The 18,465-nt window shown below is 48.6% G+C and overlaps 5 protein-coding genes across 7 annotated transcripts; 2 read left to right on the top strand and 3 right to left on the bottom strand.

Annotated features, from left to right (window-relative positions):
- Positions 1 to 119: 119 nt before the first annotated feature.
- On the top strand, positions 120 to 8,005 carry FVEG_01943 (myosin heavy chain). Its single transcript, XM_018888978.1, has 3 exons — positions 120 to 847; positions 896 to 7,177; positions 7,230 to 8,005. The coding sequence occupies exons 1-3, from the start codon at positions 386 to 388 to the stop codon at positions 7,689 to 7,691; spliced, it is 7,206 nt and encodes a 2,401-aa protein (XP_018745038.1). The 5' UTR covers positions 120 to 385; the 3' UTR covers positions 7,692 to 8,005.
- On the bottom strand, positions 7,887 to 8,843 carry FVEG_01944 (hypothetical protein). Its single transcript, XM_018888979.1, has one exon. It carries the CDS (start codon positions 8,644 to 8,646, stop codon positions 8,125 to 8,127), a length of 522 nt encoding a protein of 173 aa, XP_018745039.1. The 5' UTR covers positions 8,647 to 8,843; the 3' UTR covers positions 7,887 to 8,124.
- Positions 8,844 to 9,001: 158 nt separating this feature from the next.
- FVEG_14961 (hypothetical protein) lies at positions 9,002 to 14,696 on the top strand. Of its 3 annotated transcripts, none has more exons than XM_018904010.1 (4): positions 9,002 to 9,459; positions 9,522 to 9,598; positions 9,794 to 10,011; positions 10,110 to 14,696. In XM_018904010.1, exons 1-4 carry the CDS (start codon positions 9,092 to 9,094, stop codon positions 10,176 to 10,178), a joined length of 732 nt encoding a protein of 243 aa, XP_018745041.1. In that variant the 5' UTR covers positions 9,002 to 9,091; the 3' UTR covers positions 10,179 to 14,696. The 3 variants fall into 3 exon arrangements, with proteins under 3 accessions (XP_018745041.1, XP_018745042.1, XP_018745040.1); XM_018904009.1 differs by having other exon boundaries at positions 9,021 to 9,459; positions 10,117 to 10,406; XM_018904011.1 differs by having other exon boundaries at positions 9,006 to 9,459; positions 9,522 to 10,011.
- FVEG_01945 (hypothetical protein) lies at positions 10,321 to 14,504 on the bottom strand (the record flags this gene model as incomplete). The annotated part of the gene is made up of 2 exons (XM_018888980.1): positions 10,321 to 11,480; positions 11,534 to 14,504. 2 exons carry the CDS (start codon positions 14,502 to 14,504, stop codon positions 10,321 to 10,323), a joined length of 4,131 nt encoding a protein of 1,376 aa, XP_018745043.1.
- A 456-nt stretch (positions 14,697 to 15,152) lies between the features above and the next one.
- Positions 15,153 to 17,784, bottom strand: FVEG_01946 (D-lactate dehydrogenase (cytochrome)). Its single transcript, XM_018888981.1, has 5 exons — positions 17,074 to 17,784; positions 16,627 to 17,026; positions 16,349 to 16,567; positions 15,901 to 16,299; positions 15,153 to 15,833 (listed from the first exon to the last, which is right to left on the bottom strand). The coding sequence occupies exons 1-5, from the start codon at positions 17,368 to 17,370 to the stop codon at positions 15,391 to 15,393; spliced, it is 1,758 nt and encodes a 585-aa protein (XP_018745044.1). The 5' UTR covers positions 17,371 to 17,784; the 3' UTR covers positions 15,153 to 15,390.
- Positions 17,785 to 18,465: the final 681 nt, after the last annotated feature.

Below are 18,465 nucleotides of genomic sequence, written 5' to 3'. Positions count from 1 at the left end.
GAATATGCGCCGCGTCTAGTCGCGTACGGTTTAGCGCGGGTCGGGCGCTTAGATCACATGACATAGCTTTGTTTACCCCCCGTCAGCTGTCCCTGGCAACGCGCTGAATAGATCGATGATGTTAATGTCGTTCCATGCCCAAGTGTGCTATCCCAATACTTGCATTTGCATTGCATTCCTTCATGGCATGTTCATGAAAGGGTGAATCCCGATCACATCTTTGTTATAATTTCACTTTTTAATAACTGGAAGACCAGAAACTGCGCTTCCCTATTGTTTCTCTACCCTGCCTGATTTGTTTACTTTGTGTAATCGCACAACCCAGAGTTGAGTCTCTGGCCGAGAAGACCGCAATACAACCAATTGTTCATGTGGGCTCATCACGATGTCTTTCAATGCCAACGCCAATGGCACAGCGCATCGGCGCAGTAATCCTTTTGCGAGAACGACTTCTGCCTCTCCAGCTACGAATACCAACTTGCGACCCAAGTCAGCCATATTCTCCTCCCCTTCATCAACTCCTGGGCTCTCTACACCTTCCGGACACAGCCGGACACAGTCGAATGGATCATTATCAGCAATAACTCATGGCTTCTCCGGCTCAGCGCCGAGACAGCAACGCAGTGACTCCAAGAGCGGCACTCCAACATCGACGACATTTGCACCGTCATTCATCAAGACTGAGGAGATGAAACGCCATGATACAGTGAAGGGTATCGAAGGCGAAAACGACTTCTCCGGGAAGCGCTACGTCTGGCTTAAGGATCCGCAAGCCGCATTCGTACGGGGATGGATCGTCGAAGAAATGGATGGGAATCGGTTACTAGTGCAATGTGACGACGGCACTGTAAGTATCAGCCGATGATTGACGTTCCGTATATTAACATTTGTTCAGCAAAGAGACGTCGATGCTGAGAGTGTTGACAAAGTGAACCCTGCCAAGTTCGACAAGGCAAACGATATGGCCGAGTTGACACACTTGAACGAGGCATCAGTTGTCCACAACCTTCACATGCGATACCAGGCCGATTTGATTTACACGTACTCAGGCCTTTTCCTTGTTACCGTCAACCCGTACGCCTCGATTCCTATTTACAGCAATGAATACATCAACATGTATCGCGGGCGGAACAGAGAGGACACGAAACCTCATATTTTTGCTATGGCTGATGAAGCCTTCCGCAATCTTGTGGAAGAGGGGAAGAACCAGAGCATTTTAGTGACTGGCGAATCCGGCGCAGGCAAGACAGAGAACACGAAAAAGGTCATTCAATACCTCGCTGCTGTTGCTCAGGCAGACTCGACAATCAAGAACAAACCTCACCATTCTAACCTCTCACAACAAATTCTTCGAGCAAACCCAATTCTCGAGGCATTCGGAAACGCTCAGACAGTCCGCAACAACAATTCCTCGCGATTCGGAAAATTCATTCGCATTGAATTTACTCGAAATGGAGCTATTTGTGGCGCATATATCGACTGGTATCTGCTAGAAAAGTCCAGAGTAGTACATATCAACCCCCATGAACGAAATTACCACGTATTCTACCAACTTCTCAAAGGTGCAAGCTCCAGCTTGAAGAGGGAATTCTTGATCGATGGTCTTACCGTCGAAGATTTCAATTATACCAGGGACGGCCACGACACAATCGTGGGTGTCTCAGACCATGATGAATGGGAATCCCTCATGGAAGCATTTGACGTGATGGGGTTCTCGGATGAAGAGCAGAGGTCTATTTTGCGAACTGTGGCCGCTGTGCTACACCTGGGCAACATCACCGTTGTCAAGGAAAGCCGCACTGCAGACCAAGCCCGTCTGGCACCGGATGCAAAAGAGCAAGCCGCAAAAGTGTGTAAGCTTCTTGGTGTACCATTAGAGCCCTTCTTGAAAGGTCTCCTCCACCCCAAAGTCAAGGCAGGCCGAGAATGGGTCGAGAAGGTACAAACCCCTGAGCAAGTTCGACTTGGCTTAGACGCTCTTTCAAAGGGCATATATGAACGCGGTTTCGGCGATCTCGTCAACAGAATCAATGGGCAGCTCGATCGCACTGGCATGGGCCTGGAGGATTCTCACTTTATCGGAGTACTCGATATCGCCGGTTTTGAGATCTTCGAACAGAATAGCTTTGAGCAGCTATGCATCAACTACACCAACGAAAAGTTGCAGCAATTCTTCAATCACCACATGTTTGTCCTGGAACAAGAAGAATATGCACGTGAGCAGATTGAATGGAAATTCATCGATTTTGGTCGTGATCTGCAGCCCACGATTGATTTGATTGAACTGTCGAATCCAATCGGTGTCTTTTCTTGCCTAGATGAGGATTGCGTTATGCCCAAAGCTACGGACAAGTCATTCACTGAGAAGCTCAATTCTTTATGGGACAAGAAATCAACGAAATATCGACCCTCGCGTCTAGGTCAGGGTTTCATTCTCACTCACTACGCTGCCGAGGTCGAGTACTCTACAGAAGGATGGCTAGAGAAAAACAAAGATCCTCTGAATGATAACATCACCCGCCTTCTAGCTGCTTCATCGAACAAGCACGTCGCTTCCCTGTTTTCTGACTGTGCTGAATCTGAGGAGGATCATGCCACTGGAAGAAGCAGAGTCAAGCGGGGGCTCTTCCGCACAGTCGCCCAGAAACACAAGGAGCATCTTCACAGTCTCATGGCACAACTCCACTCCACCCACCCTCATTTTGTTCGATGCATCCTCCCCAACCATAAAAAGAAGCCAAAGCAGTTCAACAATCTCCTTGTTCTTGACCAATTACGCTGCAATGGTGTTCTGGAAGGTATCAGAATCGCGAGGACTGGTTTCCCCAACAGACTTCCCTTTGCAGAATTTCGACAGCGATATGAGGTCCTTTGCCAGGATATGCCCAAAGGATATCTCGAAGGACAGGCCGCGGCCAGTCTTATGCTTGAAAAGCTTGGACTTGACCGCGCTTTATACCGGGTTGGCTTGACCAAAGTCTTCTTCCGCGCGGGTGTCCTTGCAGAGCTTGAGGAACAGCGAGATGCTCTAATCACCCAAATTATGTCCAGATTTCAATCGGTCGCTCGAGGGTTCATACAAAGGCGGGCAGCCTATAAAAGGCTATTTCGCACTGAGGCCACCAGAATCATCCAAAGAAACTTCAACGTTTACCTGGACTTGGCGGAAAATCCATGGTGGCAGCTAATTGTGAAGATGAAGCCTCTTCTTGGTACCACTCGTACAGCCACAGAAGTCAAGCGAAGGGATGCAATGATCAAGGATCTGAACGAAAGGATGCAACTGGAGTCCCAAAATCGTATGAAGCTTGAGGAGGAACGGCGAAATTGTCACGCCGAAATGGTCCGAATCCAGCAAACTCTTGAGAGTGAGCGTGCGCTTGCTCTAGACAAAGAAGAAATTTTCAAGAGGCTTCAGCTTCGAGAAGCGGAGCTCGAGGAGAAGCTTGCAGGAGCAATTGAAGACCAGGAAAGGCTAGAAGACGAGTTAGACGACCTTCTAAATGCCAAGAACCGGGCGGAACGAGATATCGAAACATATCGTTCTCAGCTCGAGCAAGCTGCCACCCTCATTGCTAAGCTTGAGGAGGAGAAGAAGGGACTGAGCACAAAGATCAGCGAAGTTGAACAATCAATGGCCGACATAACTCAGAGGCAGGCCGAACGTAGCGAGCAAGAACTTGCCCTCCAAGATGAAATCAAGATGCTTCAGAGTCAACTATCGGTCAAGGAAAGGAAGGTTCAAGATTTGGAGACCAAGCTTGTGAAGCTCGACCAAGATTCGGAGCTTAAACTCAACGCAGCTCAAAGAGAGCTTCAGTCAACCAAGTTCCGAGAAACTCAACTTACTCATGAGAACGAAGATATCCAGAGACAGCTCAACGAGCTCTCCAAGACGTCGACTGATTACGAAGATCTTGTTCGACAAAAGGAGAGTGAACTTGCTCTTCTGCGAACCGACAACAAGAACTTCGAAAGCGAGCGTCAGTCTCTTGAGGATCAGAAAAAGTCTCTGACCACTGAGAAGGAGAAAAACGCCGAGAAGTACCGTGAGGCTCAAGCTGAACTTGTAGCCATGAAGTCTCGGCAATCTCAATTGGAGCGAGAGGCCGAAGACGCAAAGCACTTGTTGGAAGCACGTCTGTCGGAGGACGCACAAGCCGATCAGAATCGCCAAGTCCTCGAGTCACAAATAAAGGATCTGAAGGATGAGCTGTACAAGACACAGATGGATCTGAGTCGAGAACGCCAGTCTCGAGATGACGTCCAACTGCTCGGTGAGCACCGCTACCAAGAGTTGAAGGATGAATTCGATCGTCTTAATGAGTCAAAAATCATCATCGAGAAGGAACTATATGCCCAGCAGGATACCTTACGGAGAACAATGGAGGCTCGGACTACTGCTGAGAAAGAACGTGACGAAGCAAGACAAGAGATTCGCCGCCTTCGAGTGGCGAAGACACAGGCCGAGGAGGCAAGAATGCAAGCCGAGGTCGCTGGCGAGAGACAAGCTTCTAAGGCAGCCCTGGACCGCGAGAACAGTCTTCGAAAAGATCTCGATGCAGCACAGGAACGGCTTCAATGGTTTGAAGGAGAGTGCGCCAAGCTAAACCACCAGATTGAAGACCTCAACAAGTTGATCCTCGAATCAGGCGAGTTTGGCTTGAAAAACGACCAAGCCAAAGAAAGACTTGAACGAGAGTTGACCACTGTGAAGAGCCGCCTGACAGCATCAGAGAATGACAATCGTGCTTTGCTGAACAAACTACAGCAGAAAGGGCTTGAGATTGCTCGTTCTAGTTCACGCGCTAGTGAAGCTTCTCGAGGTCAGATCATATCTCTCCAGCGCGAAAAGGCTAGGCTGGAAGAGCAGAACACAAAACTCAACAAGCAGTTGGGTGATTCCCAACTCGCCATTGCATCACTTGAGAAAAGAGCGGAGAAATTGCAGCTCAGCCTGGAAGATCTAAGTCATGAGGTTGCACGTGAAGTTAAATCAAGCAGAAATGCTGAAAAGGCGACTTCTACCTTCACAGCGCAGCTGGCTGAAGCAAATAGAACCATTGAGTCAGAGCGGCAATTGCGAACTCAGGCTCAGACCACTATTCGTACTCTACAAACATCCGTGGATACACGAGACAAGGAAGTGAATGAGCTACGAGCTCAGATGCTTGATGTTCTACGGACTGTTGATCCAGAGGTTCCCATCCCCCCTCAGTCGGATGGAGCTGATGAAAATATACTCATTCAGAACTTTGATCTTGTGAGAAAGGTTGAGGAGCTTCAGCAAAACCTTCGTGTGCAAACAGCAGCTCGAACAAACGCCGAGAACCAACTGAGTGAAATGCGAGCGTCGAGGAACGACCCTGCTAGCCGACCCAAGCTCGAAGAGATCCAGCTGAATGAGGCGCCCTTCCAAGGGTCACCAACTCAGAAGAGGGCAGCTAAGCTTCATGCTCGCAATTACTCAAATACTTCCACACCCACCCGGCGCTTCCAGGATCTCGACCATCTTCAAGATTCAACACGTTCCGATCGTACCATCGACACACTCAACTTCAACAACCGTATGGATTTGAAAGCCGAAGTCGAGGAACTTCAGAATCAGCTTCAACTTAAGGAAATGCAAAATCGTCACTTACAGAGCCAGATCAACCGAAGCACGCCTATACCGGAGAATTACGACGACCAAAGCCCATCTTTGCGTCGCATTCAAAAACTCGAGATGGTCAATACTCGTCTTCATGAAATGCTCGATGACTCTAATAAGAAGGTATCTGCTTTGGAGCGCACAATTCGATCCGGACAGCTTTCATTACGGGATGTACAGACACGCACACACGAAGAAATTTTGGAGGTCCTGAATAGCCAAGAAGACTCTCGTCGAGCCTTGGTTCATAGTCACAAGGACGCCGTGGCGGAGTTGACCGATATCAAGGGACACTTCGAGCGACTACGACACGATCGCGCCAAAGCCGAAGTCGAGCTCCGCGATGTCAAGTCTGACCTGCAAGAAATGACTCTAGCAAGAGAGCAAGAGGCACAGAATCGAAATCAGCTTCTCCAAGAGTTTGCAGATCTTCAGATTCGTCTCGATGCAGAAACCTCGAAGTTTGCAGATGTTTCTTCAAGTCTTGAAATGTACAAGAGCCGCGCAGACGAATACTTCAGCAAGCTTGAACAAGCCGAGATCGCTGTTCTCAAAGCTAGTCGTGCCGAACAGTTTGCCAAATCCCAAGCAAAGGAAGCCGAAGACACATATGCGGAGGTCATGGCAGAACGTGAGAAGATGGATGCCAGCATTGAGGATCTCCAACGCCAGAACCAACGCCTTGAGGAGAAGGTTGAGGATATTTCTACAGATTTGGCAGCTGCCACTCAAGCTAAGAAGAGACTTCAGCACGAACTCGAGGACTACCGTAACCAGAGAGCCATGGAGATCGAGGACAAGGAATCGAGTATGGAGCAGACTCGTAAGAAGTATCAGGCCGAGTTCGCTACATTGACTAACGAACTTGATCTTGCTCGTGAGGAGAGGCTCTTCAAACAAGCAGAGATTGCCCGCCTCCGAGAAGAACTTGATGAATTGAGGTCAAAGTGGGATGATGAAGTCCTCAACAGCTCAACCTGGTCTAAGGAGAAGGCTCGCTTAGAGTCAACATTGGCAGATGTCGCTTCGTCTCGTGATGAGGCAGTAAATGCTCACAACGAAGCTCAAGGAAAGGTTGTGACATTGCTCTCTCAAGTCCGTACTCTCCGCTCGTCGGTGGACGAGATCACAGCAGAACGGGATCATCTTCTCCGGGAGAAGCGAAATGTTGAGGCTCGCCTCGAGGAAGCGAAATCCGGGCTCGAGGACCTTGTGAAGGGAGACAGTCCCTCTCTGCGCAATGCCGCCAACATGGACAAGGAGATTCTGGAACTAAGGTCACACCTCGCCCAACAAGAGGATATTGCGGCTGCTGCCGTGGAGAAGATGCGCAGAGCAGAAGCCTTAGTAACGGAGGTACAAAAGGACGTCATGGTGGAGCGCGAAAACAGCATTCAACTGCAACAACAAAAGGCATCTTTGGAAAAAGTTCTCAACGAGGCCCAACTCAAACTTGTTGATCTGGAGACCAAGGGCTACTCGAGCGCCAGCCAGGATGTCAAGTTCCTGCACAAACGTATTCAGGAGGTGAGTTGCTCCTGTAACACTAAACAACTTTATCAAAGCTAACATGATGCAGCTCGAATCACAGCTCGAAGACCAGGAGACTGAGCGTAGCAAATCTCAACGCTCCGTTCGAAATGTAGATCGAATCGTGAAGGATATGCAAGGTCAGATCGACCGCAAGGACAAACAAAACACACAGCTCTCAGAGGATGTCTCAAGGATGCGCGACAAGGTCGAGAAGCTTCTGAAGACCATCGAGGAGCTACAGTCATCGGAGTCCCAGAATCAGTTGTCAGCTCGTCGAGCTGAACGTGAACTCCGAGAAGAAAAAGAGAAAATTGCCCGACTGGAGCGCGAATTGGCAGGATTGAAGAACCTCCGCAACGACAAGGGGTCAGGCAGCGTCATGGGTAGTGTCCGGAGTCGCATGGGCCCCTGGCGGGTCAGCGAAGGAGATGATGCATCCATGGTGGATATTCCCAGGAGGAAGAGTAGCCTTAGTAGGGTCCCCAGCTTCACAAAAGGATTCCTATAAAGGTAGGGGTTGAGCAAGGAGGCGAATGTAGGATACACACATAAGCTGGAAACATGTTGATGGGGCGTTGAAGCATTTGTTCAGGGTCTGGGTACTGTAATGGTTTGCAAGGCATGGGAGGCGGGCATGATGGATGGCGGATGGTGTCTAGGATGGTTTTTGGCTCGCTAGTGCTTTAGGGATTATTTACTTTGCGTATAATCAATGAAGAGCTTACGCTGCATGTTTACTATGTGGGATCCCTCCTTCTGGGGCAAATTCACTGTATGATATTTCAATACGACTGGTTGAATGCCCAATGTTCTTCAGGGGTCGTTTTGGGATTGGAATTTTCCACCTCGCATAATATGAATACATCGTATCTTACACGCCAAGCTCTGCTCAGCCTTGTAGTATCGAGGAGCGCCTTGGCCCAACAGGCGACATAAGGCCATCATTTCTCATCCTCTTGGAGAATGCTTGAAGGCTTCTGTGGCTTCTCCATTCCCATCTTGCCCATAAGTCCCTCTATCAACTCCTCCATAGCCTTTTCATCTTCAGGGCTCACCATCCCGGGTCTACGGGTCACAGCCTGTGTCCGCTGCCTCAATTCCTCTATCGAGGAGAGATCAAATGCCCAGGAAATGCCTCCAACCAGCATGACTCCAAAGCTCATGACGTTGAGCGTGGCAAGTCCAAGGGCTTGCACAGCGAGTAAAGATCTGTCACCTGAGTCAAACTTGACGGTGTCGGTTGGAAGTGTAAAATTTGGGGAAGAGATCGTGCCGCATTCGTAGCACTGAACGTCTTGATACAGCAACAGATGCAGCAAGGAACCCAGCACCAGTGAGAAGCAGACCGAACTGTCGAATCGAACGGTCCCATGACGGTTGCTGTGCTGCTGTGATTGGCGATGTTCTTTGTGGAGCAGCAGAAATAGTTGGTGGAGTTGGTGTTGCTGGTGGGATTGAAACATTGGCAGATGGTCTTTGCTGGGCTGGTGAAGTTTCCTGGTTTTCCTGGGGAATTGAACCTTTATCAGAGCTGGGTATCCCGAGCCATGAGCTTACTAAAGAAGCCAGAATAGGCATTTTTCTTTTCGTGATCCGCTAATTTTTATTTGGCGGCAGCGTTTGTGACGGATAACTATGCTGGAATAATAAGGTAATTCGTTGAACGCCTATTTCTTCCTCTTACCTTAACTTAGGTAAGGTAGTTGCTCGATATTGCTTTTAGGGATATGATACCCCCGCTCATTGCATACCGCAGTCGCAAATGTAGTGGATATCTACATAACTCAAGAGCTATCACTGCCCGTCTCATGTCATGTCGTGCCAAGTCAATAAAGAACATCATCAACCTCTCTCCCCTCAGCCCAGCATCCGCATAATAAATACTCGCTACTTTGCTTTTTGAAAAGTATGCCGAAAACAAAAAATAAAGGGCCCAAATCTGGCAAAGTGGAAGCCTCCACGCCGCCGCCACCAGTTCCTCCATCATGGCCAGCTTTCAAGCCTTCTCTCCCGATAGTTGACTTGGCTCCTGAACCCCATCCATTGACTTCCAAGGTTGTTCTTATGCCTTCATTTTTCCCGCGGTCGCTCTGCCGCGATTATGTCACCTTTCTAAAAACTCTTCCTCTACAAACAACGCCGGGTCGTCCCAAGCGGGGCGAAGCAGTTCGTGTCAACGATCGCTTCCAGGTTGATAGTTATGACTTTGCTACTCGATTATGGGAGCAAACTGGCTTGAAAGATGTCTTGCTAGACGGTGATGTTAACGAGAAGTGGTAAGTCTTGCTTCGTGTCGAATGATTACGATGTCGTAGACAACAAAGTTAATGTTGCGTAGGGGTGGTGAACCTGTTGGGCTGAATCCTAACATTCGCGTATATCGTTACTCGAAAGGCCAGTTTTTTGACTGTCATTGTACGTTTATAAGTCTCATCTCCACAACTGTCCATTCAGCGACCATCGTAGCGACCTCGATGGCATAACGACGCAATCCTCTTGCCTGTCCTTCCACAATCGTTCCATAGTTAGCACCCATCCATCTATCTTATGGCTCCCACTTCTCACTCGACATACGCACCTTAGCTGACCAAGGTGTGTTCCACCCACCAGATGACGACTCGAACAACCTGACGTTGCCCTCGAATCCTCCACTATCAGTGAGAACCACGTGGACCTTGTTGCTCTATTTGACATCCGCTTCTGAGGGCTGTGCTGGGGGTGAGACTGTATTTTACCCAAGAGATCGAAGGTCGACTCGAGAAGAGATTGTGGTTCCTCTCGAAACTGGGACATTGCTTTTGCACAAACACGGAGACGATTGTCTACTGGTAAGAAGCTCCCTTCACCTTTTTTCCATCTTTGATTAGGCAGACATCCGGTGCTATGAATCTTGACCCTATACAAATTACTAATCACTACAACTTAGCACGAAGGACGAGAGGTTACTGCAGGTGAAAAATGGGTTTTACGGACGGATCTTTGCATCAGACGATGACTTCGATTATTGGCCTAAGTAACCTCGTAGTCCCAAGACTTTGGTTGGTTGTACTACTGAGTTTACTGTCTACCTTGCCCTTACTAGCTGGCTGGTCCGTTATCGTCCTCACAGTTCCAACGGTCCATTCTTCCACCTATGGTCACGTAGCATCCACCTGACTCATGAGGTTGACCAAGCGATCCATGGCTTCTTCTTCTTCTTCGTCTTCCTTCAATTCATCACTGTAGATCGAGTCTGTATCGTCTTCAACGACACACTCACTCGGAACTTCAACTTCCATGTCATTCTCTGATGAAAGATCTGGATGTTCGTCGCTGACCATTCCAGAATCGATTCCAGTAGAAGATGATTGTCCTGAGCCAGGAATATCGCAAGGGAAGTCGTCATCTCCCTCGGAGACCGCATCATCTTCCACAGGGAAAATAGCCAATGGCTGTCCTCGATGAAGGACTGTGCCATCCGGAAGGTGAGAATGGACTTCACACGCCAGCTCAGATACCCCAGGGACCTCTTGTTTTGCAGGTGTGGCATCATTCTTCACTGTTGGCTCAAGGTGCTCGCCAACCCCTGGCATTTCTCCTTGACGAGGTCCCGCGGCAAGTGGAGATCTCAGTTCAAGGTTACTGGAGTTTGCGATACGGCACATCTCCTTATGGAAGATCCAGGGGAAACTAATCAGAGGCATTGACTTTGGTTCTAGCTTGCGCGGTTGCAAGATGGTTCCCGCGTCGTTGATGACTCCTCGGTGGTGCTCGTATAGTGCAATCTTCATTTCCTCGTCGGTTACCTTGTACATGGCTGCGACAAAGGGTTCGAGTTTCTCTGCACTTTTAGAACCTGCAGTATCGATGCAAAGCTTTCGAAACGCTGCCTTGAGATGATTGTACTCGCGACGAAGCTCCTCCTGAACTTTGTAGTCTGAACCAACAGCAGGTCTCGACATGGCAAAGCCTGTCCAAAGTTCAAATTCAGTCTTGAGTGCATGTTGGCTCAGTAGTCGGCGCACAGATGTATCGTATTGTGTCTTTATATTTCTTGCAGATTTGAGTATGTCTCGGTCGAGTTCAAACTTGTTGATAATCCGTTGGTCAAACGGACTGTCCCAGATAGGGTCAAACTTGACTTGCTTGCCTTTCACCTTGTCAAATATGACACCAAGAGCTTTCCTGGAGGTGTAGCTGTTCTTCTTCTCCATAAAATGGGGCCACTTCCGAGGTTGTTGATCTCGTTTCAATACCGCCGGGTCGCCTGTCTTCGGATAGTCCACCGCTTTGGAGTGCAGCTCTGCAAGTTCAAGACCTTGAAACAGGGTTAGCATAAGATTTTGATATGTGAGCACTACCGCGACTTACATTTTGGTGACATTGGGCCAAGTTCGTCTGAAAATGCTAGATGAGATGTTGCAATGAGCGGCAGTTTATCGTTCTTTAGGTACTTGACGAAGAAGTTCCTGAGATCGTCGACTGTGACATCACGATTGAGCTCAATGGGTTTGGGTGCCGAGTAGTTCATGGGCGGATAATTCCACTTTTTAGGAATCAAAGTCGGCTCCCATATTACAAAGAAATCATCACCGTCAAGGTCACCACCAGAAAGCATGTTAGGAACGGGCTGATCGCCAGTGGAGGGAAATACAACGACATCCCTCAGATGATGCAGGGCTGGACAGTCCACCGCTTCAACAACTCGAATGTCTCCCGGGTGCAGCGAAGGGTTGCGTCCAATTATGCATACGCCGCTGATGACCTGAGTCTTGTTATAGTGCGTTGCGTCGCTCAGCTGAATGAAGATTTGCGGAAGTCTATCGATATCTTTATCTTCGGAGCCTTCGGTTTCGGATGAGTGACCTCTGAGAGTACCAGTTTCATCGACGCAGCCAAGGACGAAGGCACTTTTCTGCACCTGAATCCTTGCTTTCTCCTTGAGTAGCTTCAAGGACCAAGACCTCCAAAGTTTAAGTACGTTAACAACGAATGGTTCCTGCAGACAATCTGTTCTGAAGCCAGCCCTGAGCAGGTCAGAGATATTGTTCTCGTCAACAAATTTGGTCAACATGTCTATAGCAACATCGTTGTCCTCCATGGCCAGCTCATACGACCGTAACTGGTGTTCAAGTAGCTTAGTGAAGGAAGCGATGGGGACCCCAAGACATTCAAGAATGGTGATTGTTTGTCTGTTGAGGGTTGCTGTCGCCATTGCTGCGCTGCGGATAATTTCGAGACCTTTGGAATCTGACTCGAACTTCTTCTGGGATTCGCGAATATGTACTTCCATGACTTTAGTGTCGTTGGGCCAAATGGCGAGAACCCCTTTACAGCCACCCATGCGAAACTGGAAGGCGGAGGGTTGCGCAATAACATCAAGAATCATGTCTTCGCTGATAAGCTGCGCTAGGAACGAAGATATCTTGCCGATGCCGTCGGTGAAGCAGTAGCCGTTCCTCTCAATGTCAGGTATCTGTCGGGTCGCCGGCGCCGAAATTGCATGAAGCTCTCGTGTGGTAGAGAAGCACTGACCTAGGCGAGCAGCATACTTCGCCACAACCTTTATATGGCCAAACTGGCCCATCCACCTGCGGATATCATCGCATGATAGGTGCTCCGTGGGACAAAAGAAGTAAGCGCCGTTGACTCTGAGCTGCGAGTTGCCAAAGGCAAGGAATTCGTAAAGACGATCGCCGATACGGACGCCTTTATACATTGAACGAAGCACCCTTTTATAGATCTCATCATTTTGGTCCTTGTTTACCGCAATCTTCCCCTTTTCTATCTCTTCGGTGAACTGGATTTTGAGGAAGCGATCCTCATAATGCTTGTAGCGACGCATGACGCGGTTGGACATCTCCACCGCAGGTGTTGTATAGCGAATGGTTGTTGGCGTGATGACTGCTTTACGGATGAGACAACAGTGAGAAGGAGTTCTTGACATGATTATGGAGCCATCAAGCTGAGACTCCTCCAAAATAGCCATTGGGTCGACGACAACTTGAGCGCTATCAGCCACGGTTTCGAGACAAAGCCTGGCTTTGGCTGGCTTCATGTTCGCAAGTCTCTCCAAGAACTCCCTCCCTATCATGTGTTCGTTTAGATAGCCGCGTGAAAGACAAACTTCAAGCTGGTATCTAATATCGAAAGGTAGATGGACAACCGAATGCGGGGAGTACTGAAGCATCTGAAGTGCGTTGTGCCCTTCGGTCGGAGCCTGGTGGTCTATATATTCCCACATCTTTGCTTTTGTTCCATGCGCAGTTTTGAAATCATCTTGAACTTTGGTGGAGATGTTGAAGTCGTCCAGGATGGTCACTAATTGCTGATTGACCTGGCTTGCTATTTCAGTCCCCCCATCCAAAACGAAGCCAAGGGTGGTCCATCGGCCAATATCAACAAATTCGGGATCTTTGAAATCGTTATGGAGAGCGACCGGGTGCATCATGGGAAGGCCAGCATGCTGGACAATGTTTGTCGCACGGTTCCAGCTCTCCATCACACTCCAATTCTTGGCTTCGTCGGAAAAGGTCGAATGGATATTAGGTGCCTTCCAATAGTACTGAGGTGGTGTCTTGAGAGGAACAACAAGAGTACAGCAATTATCAACGGCCGCTGTTTGGTAAACATTCTTCATACTCGCAAAGTCAATAACAACTTTGTGTTGTCTTTCAGTTCTGTTCCCTCCCACAACACTTGGTATGGAGAAGAATGCAGTCAGTTTCTGGTATTTCGGGCTGAGCTCGAGTTTAAGACTTCGTCCATTGGCCATCCCAGGGATAGACTTCATGATCTTCATTGAGTTCTCCCCTATCAGGCTCCCGAAATGTATGGCCGCAGGATAGAGTGTCAGTTTTACAGGGCAAGTCCGGTCAGGATGTACTGGGCTTTTGAGAAAACCTGGAGGTGCGTGATTGGAAAGCTTGACGGAAATTTCAAACTCTCTGGGATGTTGTTTTCTATCGGAATGGCGAACAATATAACCGCCCGAGTGCCAAAAGTTTCGCTCTGGCGGTGGCTCGAACCTGATTTTGGCGTCACTGATGTTCGGGTTTCTTTGCGTCTCATAGATATCCATGTATGCGATTTCTCCCTCATGAGAGAACCAGTCCCAGAGATTTGAAGTGGTGACTGAAGCTGGCAATCCCTCCAGATTTATCGTGAGTTCAGGCCATGCTTTCCATTGTTCGTGGAGCTGAGGAGCAAGGCCATCAACGTTGACTGCATGGTTTCGTCGAACCTTCGGTCTGCCTGGCCTGCATCTCTTCGATCTTCGCTGGTGCTTGGGGCTTGGTTGGAACCCTTTCGAGAGTCCGTCGGGGGGGCGTTTGGAGCTCATGTTCAATTTCTATCCATGTAATCTGGAGAGGTTGTTAGTAAAGGTGGCTTCCTCGACGACGAGCCTAAGTAGTAGTGATGTCTTTGGGAGAATTTAACTTTGTCAATTGAAGGATGCCCCAGGAATAACAAGAGTTTCTTGGATCGAGGAAGATGAAATTTTGCACTTGGCGTGGTGATATGCGATGAAAAGGAGCGAGTGTTGTGCAGTGATTCAGAGAGCAGGCATTTCTAGAGGCCCGAGATTGCAGATGCCTCCTGCTGCAGGTGCTGCAGTAAACAAGGAAAGTAAATCGAACTAGGAGGTCATAAGAAGCAGTGAATGAAGCCGCTAAGGTAAGCACGGTACCTAATGTCGAAATTCTAGGAGAGAGGTGAAAGGGTTTCAGGTCAGACGAAATTTGAACGCAGCTATCCGTTGGTGTTTGTTGGTGTTTGGTGTTTGGTGTTGTTTGAGAGAGCAATGCAAGAAGCCTAGTTATCGAAGCAAATTTGCCGAGATCAGCAAACAGTTCAGTGTTTGCTCGCTTTCCTGAGTACAGACGCCGTTGTGTAAATGGTTTGTTCACTTGAATTTGATGCACTTCCTGATTGCTACGGCAGCACCACCTCTGTCAAGTGTTTCTGTAGTATAAGACGCCGTGTTGCAGTGTACCTTGATTTTGTATTCATGACTGAGTAGGTATTTGGCTGCATTAGTAGCTCTCTCAATCTATAGCTTTGACTTGGGTTGGTCTTACAATGTTTACTCAATACAATAACTACGGCTGCAAGCCATCCCTAGAAGCATCAATCTATGCTGCAAGTCTCTATATACAGTTATGATTTAGGTGTTGCTAACCCACTAGTCTAAGGAGCTACGTAGAAACACAGCGATAGCTCCTGTCTTAGACCAAGCCTTTCACCACACGGTTTGGTGTCACCGCGGTATTTGACCCAGGATACAGAGTGTTCTCCCAAGGCACATCCATGATCTTTCCAGGATTCAAGATCCATTCAGGGTCGAAAGCCTTCTTCACAGCTGCCATAACTTCCAGAGTCTCTGGTCCAACTTCCCAGAGTAGACTCTCCTTTTTGCCCCAGCCGATGGAATGCTCTCCTGTACATGTCCCATCCATGTCTAGCGCTCGTTTCACCATGTTCTTGACGCAAGCTTCGACTTTTTGGCGCTCACCAGGGACGTTCTTGTTATACATGATGCTTTCATGGAAGTTCCCGTCTCCCACGTGTCCCAAGATGCTGGCGAAGAGACCAAGCTCATCCATCTCTTTCTTGCTGACCTCTATGATGTCAGCCAGCCGACTGAACGGAACAGCTACATCGGTGCTCCCTGTGCCATCATAAATCAGCGACCAAATCGACAGGCAATATGTTAATTGCGACACTGTGGTACTCACAAACATCGTCACCAGTTTTTCGGAGAGAGAGCATAGACCAAAGGGACTCTTTCCTGGCAGACCAGAGCAACTGTTGCTCAGCAGCATCCCGAGCAAACTCGAAGCTTCCACCCTTGTTTGCCGCCGCAATTTTCTTTACCCTGTTGATGTTGTCCTTCACGCCGTCTTTTGTACCTGAGAACTTGAAAAACAGCGTTGGCAATTCCTTCCAGACCCGCGGTTTCGTAGCACCACCGAGGTTGATGACTCGCATTTGAACTTCATCCATGATCTCCATCGCCGCGACGGGGACGCCGGCCTGCATGACACCAGCTGCCGCATTAGCGGCATCTCGAATGGTAGGAAATGTAACAACAGCAACCGAATACTGCTCTGGAATGACAGCCAGCTTGAGTGTAGCTGTGAGCGTTAGTAGACTTTTCATTTACTTGGATACGCCTTGCTATACCTTCCGTGACAATCCCTAGTGTGCCTTCGGAGCCAACAAACAGTCCGTTCAGATTGTATCCAGCAGATGACTTTCGCGGCCTTCGTCTGGTTTTGATAATACGCCCGTCGGACAGGACAACGGTCAAGTTAATGACCCAATCCTTCATTGTACCATATCTTACAGCATTTGTTCCAGAGCAATTCGTTCCGATCATACCTCCTATCTTCGCTGATGGGCCTGGAGATATTCGTCAGTGCTGCGATATCACTGGCGCTCCATGCTTGTTAGTCACATACCAGGATCGACAGGAAAGAAAAGGCCACTATCCATAGCCAACAACTTTGCGTTTAGGTCTTGCCAGCCAATACTTGGCTGGACCACAATATCCATATCATCTTTGTTAAACTGAATGATCTGGTCCATATACGCAAAATCCACACTGATCCCTCCGTAAGGGGCAGAAAAATTGCCTTCCAAGCTTGAGCCTCCAGAATAGGGGATGATAGGAACGCGATGCTCATGACATATACGGGCTATCACAGACACTTGCTCGGTTGTTCTAGGATATGCCACAGCCACTGGCAAAGTATCAGGGTTGACCGTAGACCATTCTGAGTAGCCATGTGCCAGCAGATCTTCGGGATCTGTCGAAATGAAGCCTTCTATTCCAACCTCGTTTTCGATTCGTTTGATCGCCTGTTTTAGTATTAGCCTGAGGGCATGAAAATATGCAGGTATTCTACCTTCTCCATCTCGGGCAATGTAGCATAATGAGGCGCAACCGATCGACCCCATGTAGATTTTCCAGTGCCTTTACTTTCGTTCAAGCTGGCAAGCCCCCATCCAAGAGCACCAGCTCCAATGGCTACTGCCAAAACCTTTGGTCGCGACCATCCCTGGTTATTCCTTGATTCTCTCTGAGCAGAATCATGGGCAATGCGAGAACGAAGGCCAGAAGAGACTGTGAGTCCTCGTCGAAATTCCGTTCTTTGGGCACAACGGCCCAATAGAGTTCTTGTCGAGGTCCTGCTGGTAAACATTTCAACCAAATGTTAAAGGGAACCTATAATTTTATGACTCAGGCGGCCCGATCCGCAATTGACCGATAAAACCAGTATCGATTCAAGGCCCAAAGACTGCTGGTTTTCCTCCAATCAACAAATTTCAACGAGTCCGTTGCGTAATATGGCTCTTGCGAGCAATGTTTTGATCACGAACAGGAGGCTCTGCCGCATCTAAGCGAATATGTACCGAGTATCCGCAAACAAGTGAGAAAGGGAAAGTAGGACAAGAATCCTTCAATTCAAACAACCAAGAGAGATGACCTCGCGAAGTGGAATTCCGGAACTAGATGTGGCCACGATGGAGCTGGCACTCACTTATAAGTACCTTACCTAGTTTCAAGAACATCATCGGCGCACGTGGGGCATATCCAGCAAAGTACGTAGAAATCTAAATTCAAACGGCTTCTCTTGTAAGCATAGTCTCGCTGATGCAATCCTTGGGCACCGCGTAGCCGATGGGTCTTAGCATGGCTTTTGCCATAGCATGTTGAGCCTAGCGGGTCTGTCTAGGTAATGGTGAGGGGGCACACGATCCATCTTTCATGGACCTTGTGCGTGTGCGGTCTTACTGTAACAAGAAATTCAGTCGCATGGATGGTTTGAGGCTCCCCACGCATTACGCCCACATGCACATCACAGGAACAGCGCGCGTGAGACTCGCATTGTCGAATCGCAGCTTCAGGGAGTGCAGCCAACTGCATCATGGCTGAGGAGGATTCGACAGGCGACTGCAGTTCTTGTTAGTCATGCATTTTGACCTCATGCGTAATTACGATTCGGTACCCTAGATTTACGATGGATTTCCCCGCTCCTAAATGACTCGGTTTGCTCGCCGAACCAGCAGTTTCGCGGCATACAGCATGTACCGTGCGAGTGTGGAGAGGGGGAAAAGAAGCCGAGCCCACTTGGTGCTATTCGCAGTTTGGGGGTTCAAGAGCTTCCTTCAGTGGGATGAAACAACTAGCTCAATGGAGAAGTTGGGGAATAAACGACGAAACTCAATTCGAGAGACAAGTCATTTGCAAACAACCAACGTTCTCCTAAACGTGGGGTGGTTAACTTAAGGAATAG

This window comes from Fusarium verticillioides, chromosome 6, assembly GCF_000149555.1.
Source record: "Fusarium verticillioides 7600 chromosome 6, whole genome shotgun sequence".
NCBI lineage: Eukaryota > Fungi > Ascomycota > Sordariomycetes > Hypocreales > Nectriaceae > Fusarium > Fusarium verticillioides.
The sequence above is the reverse complement of the archived record's forward strand: the minus strand, read 5'-3'. Positions and strand labels throughout refer to the sequence as shown.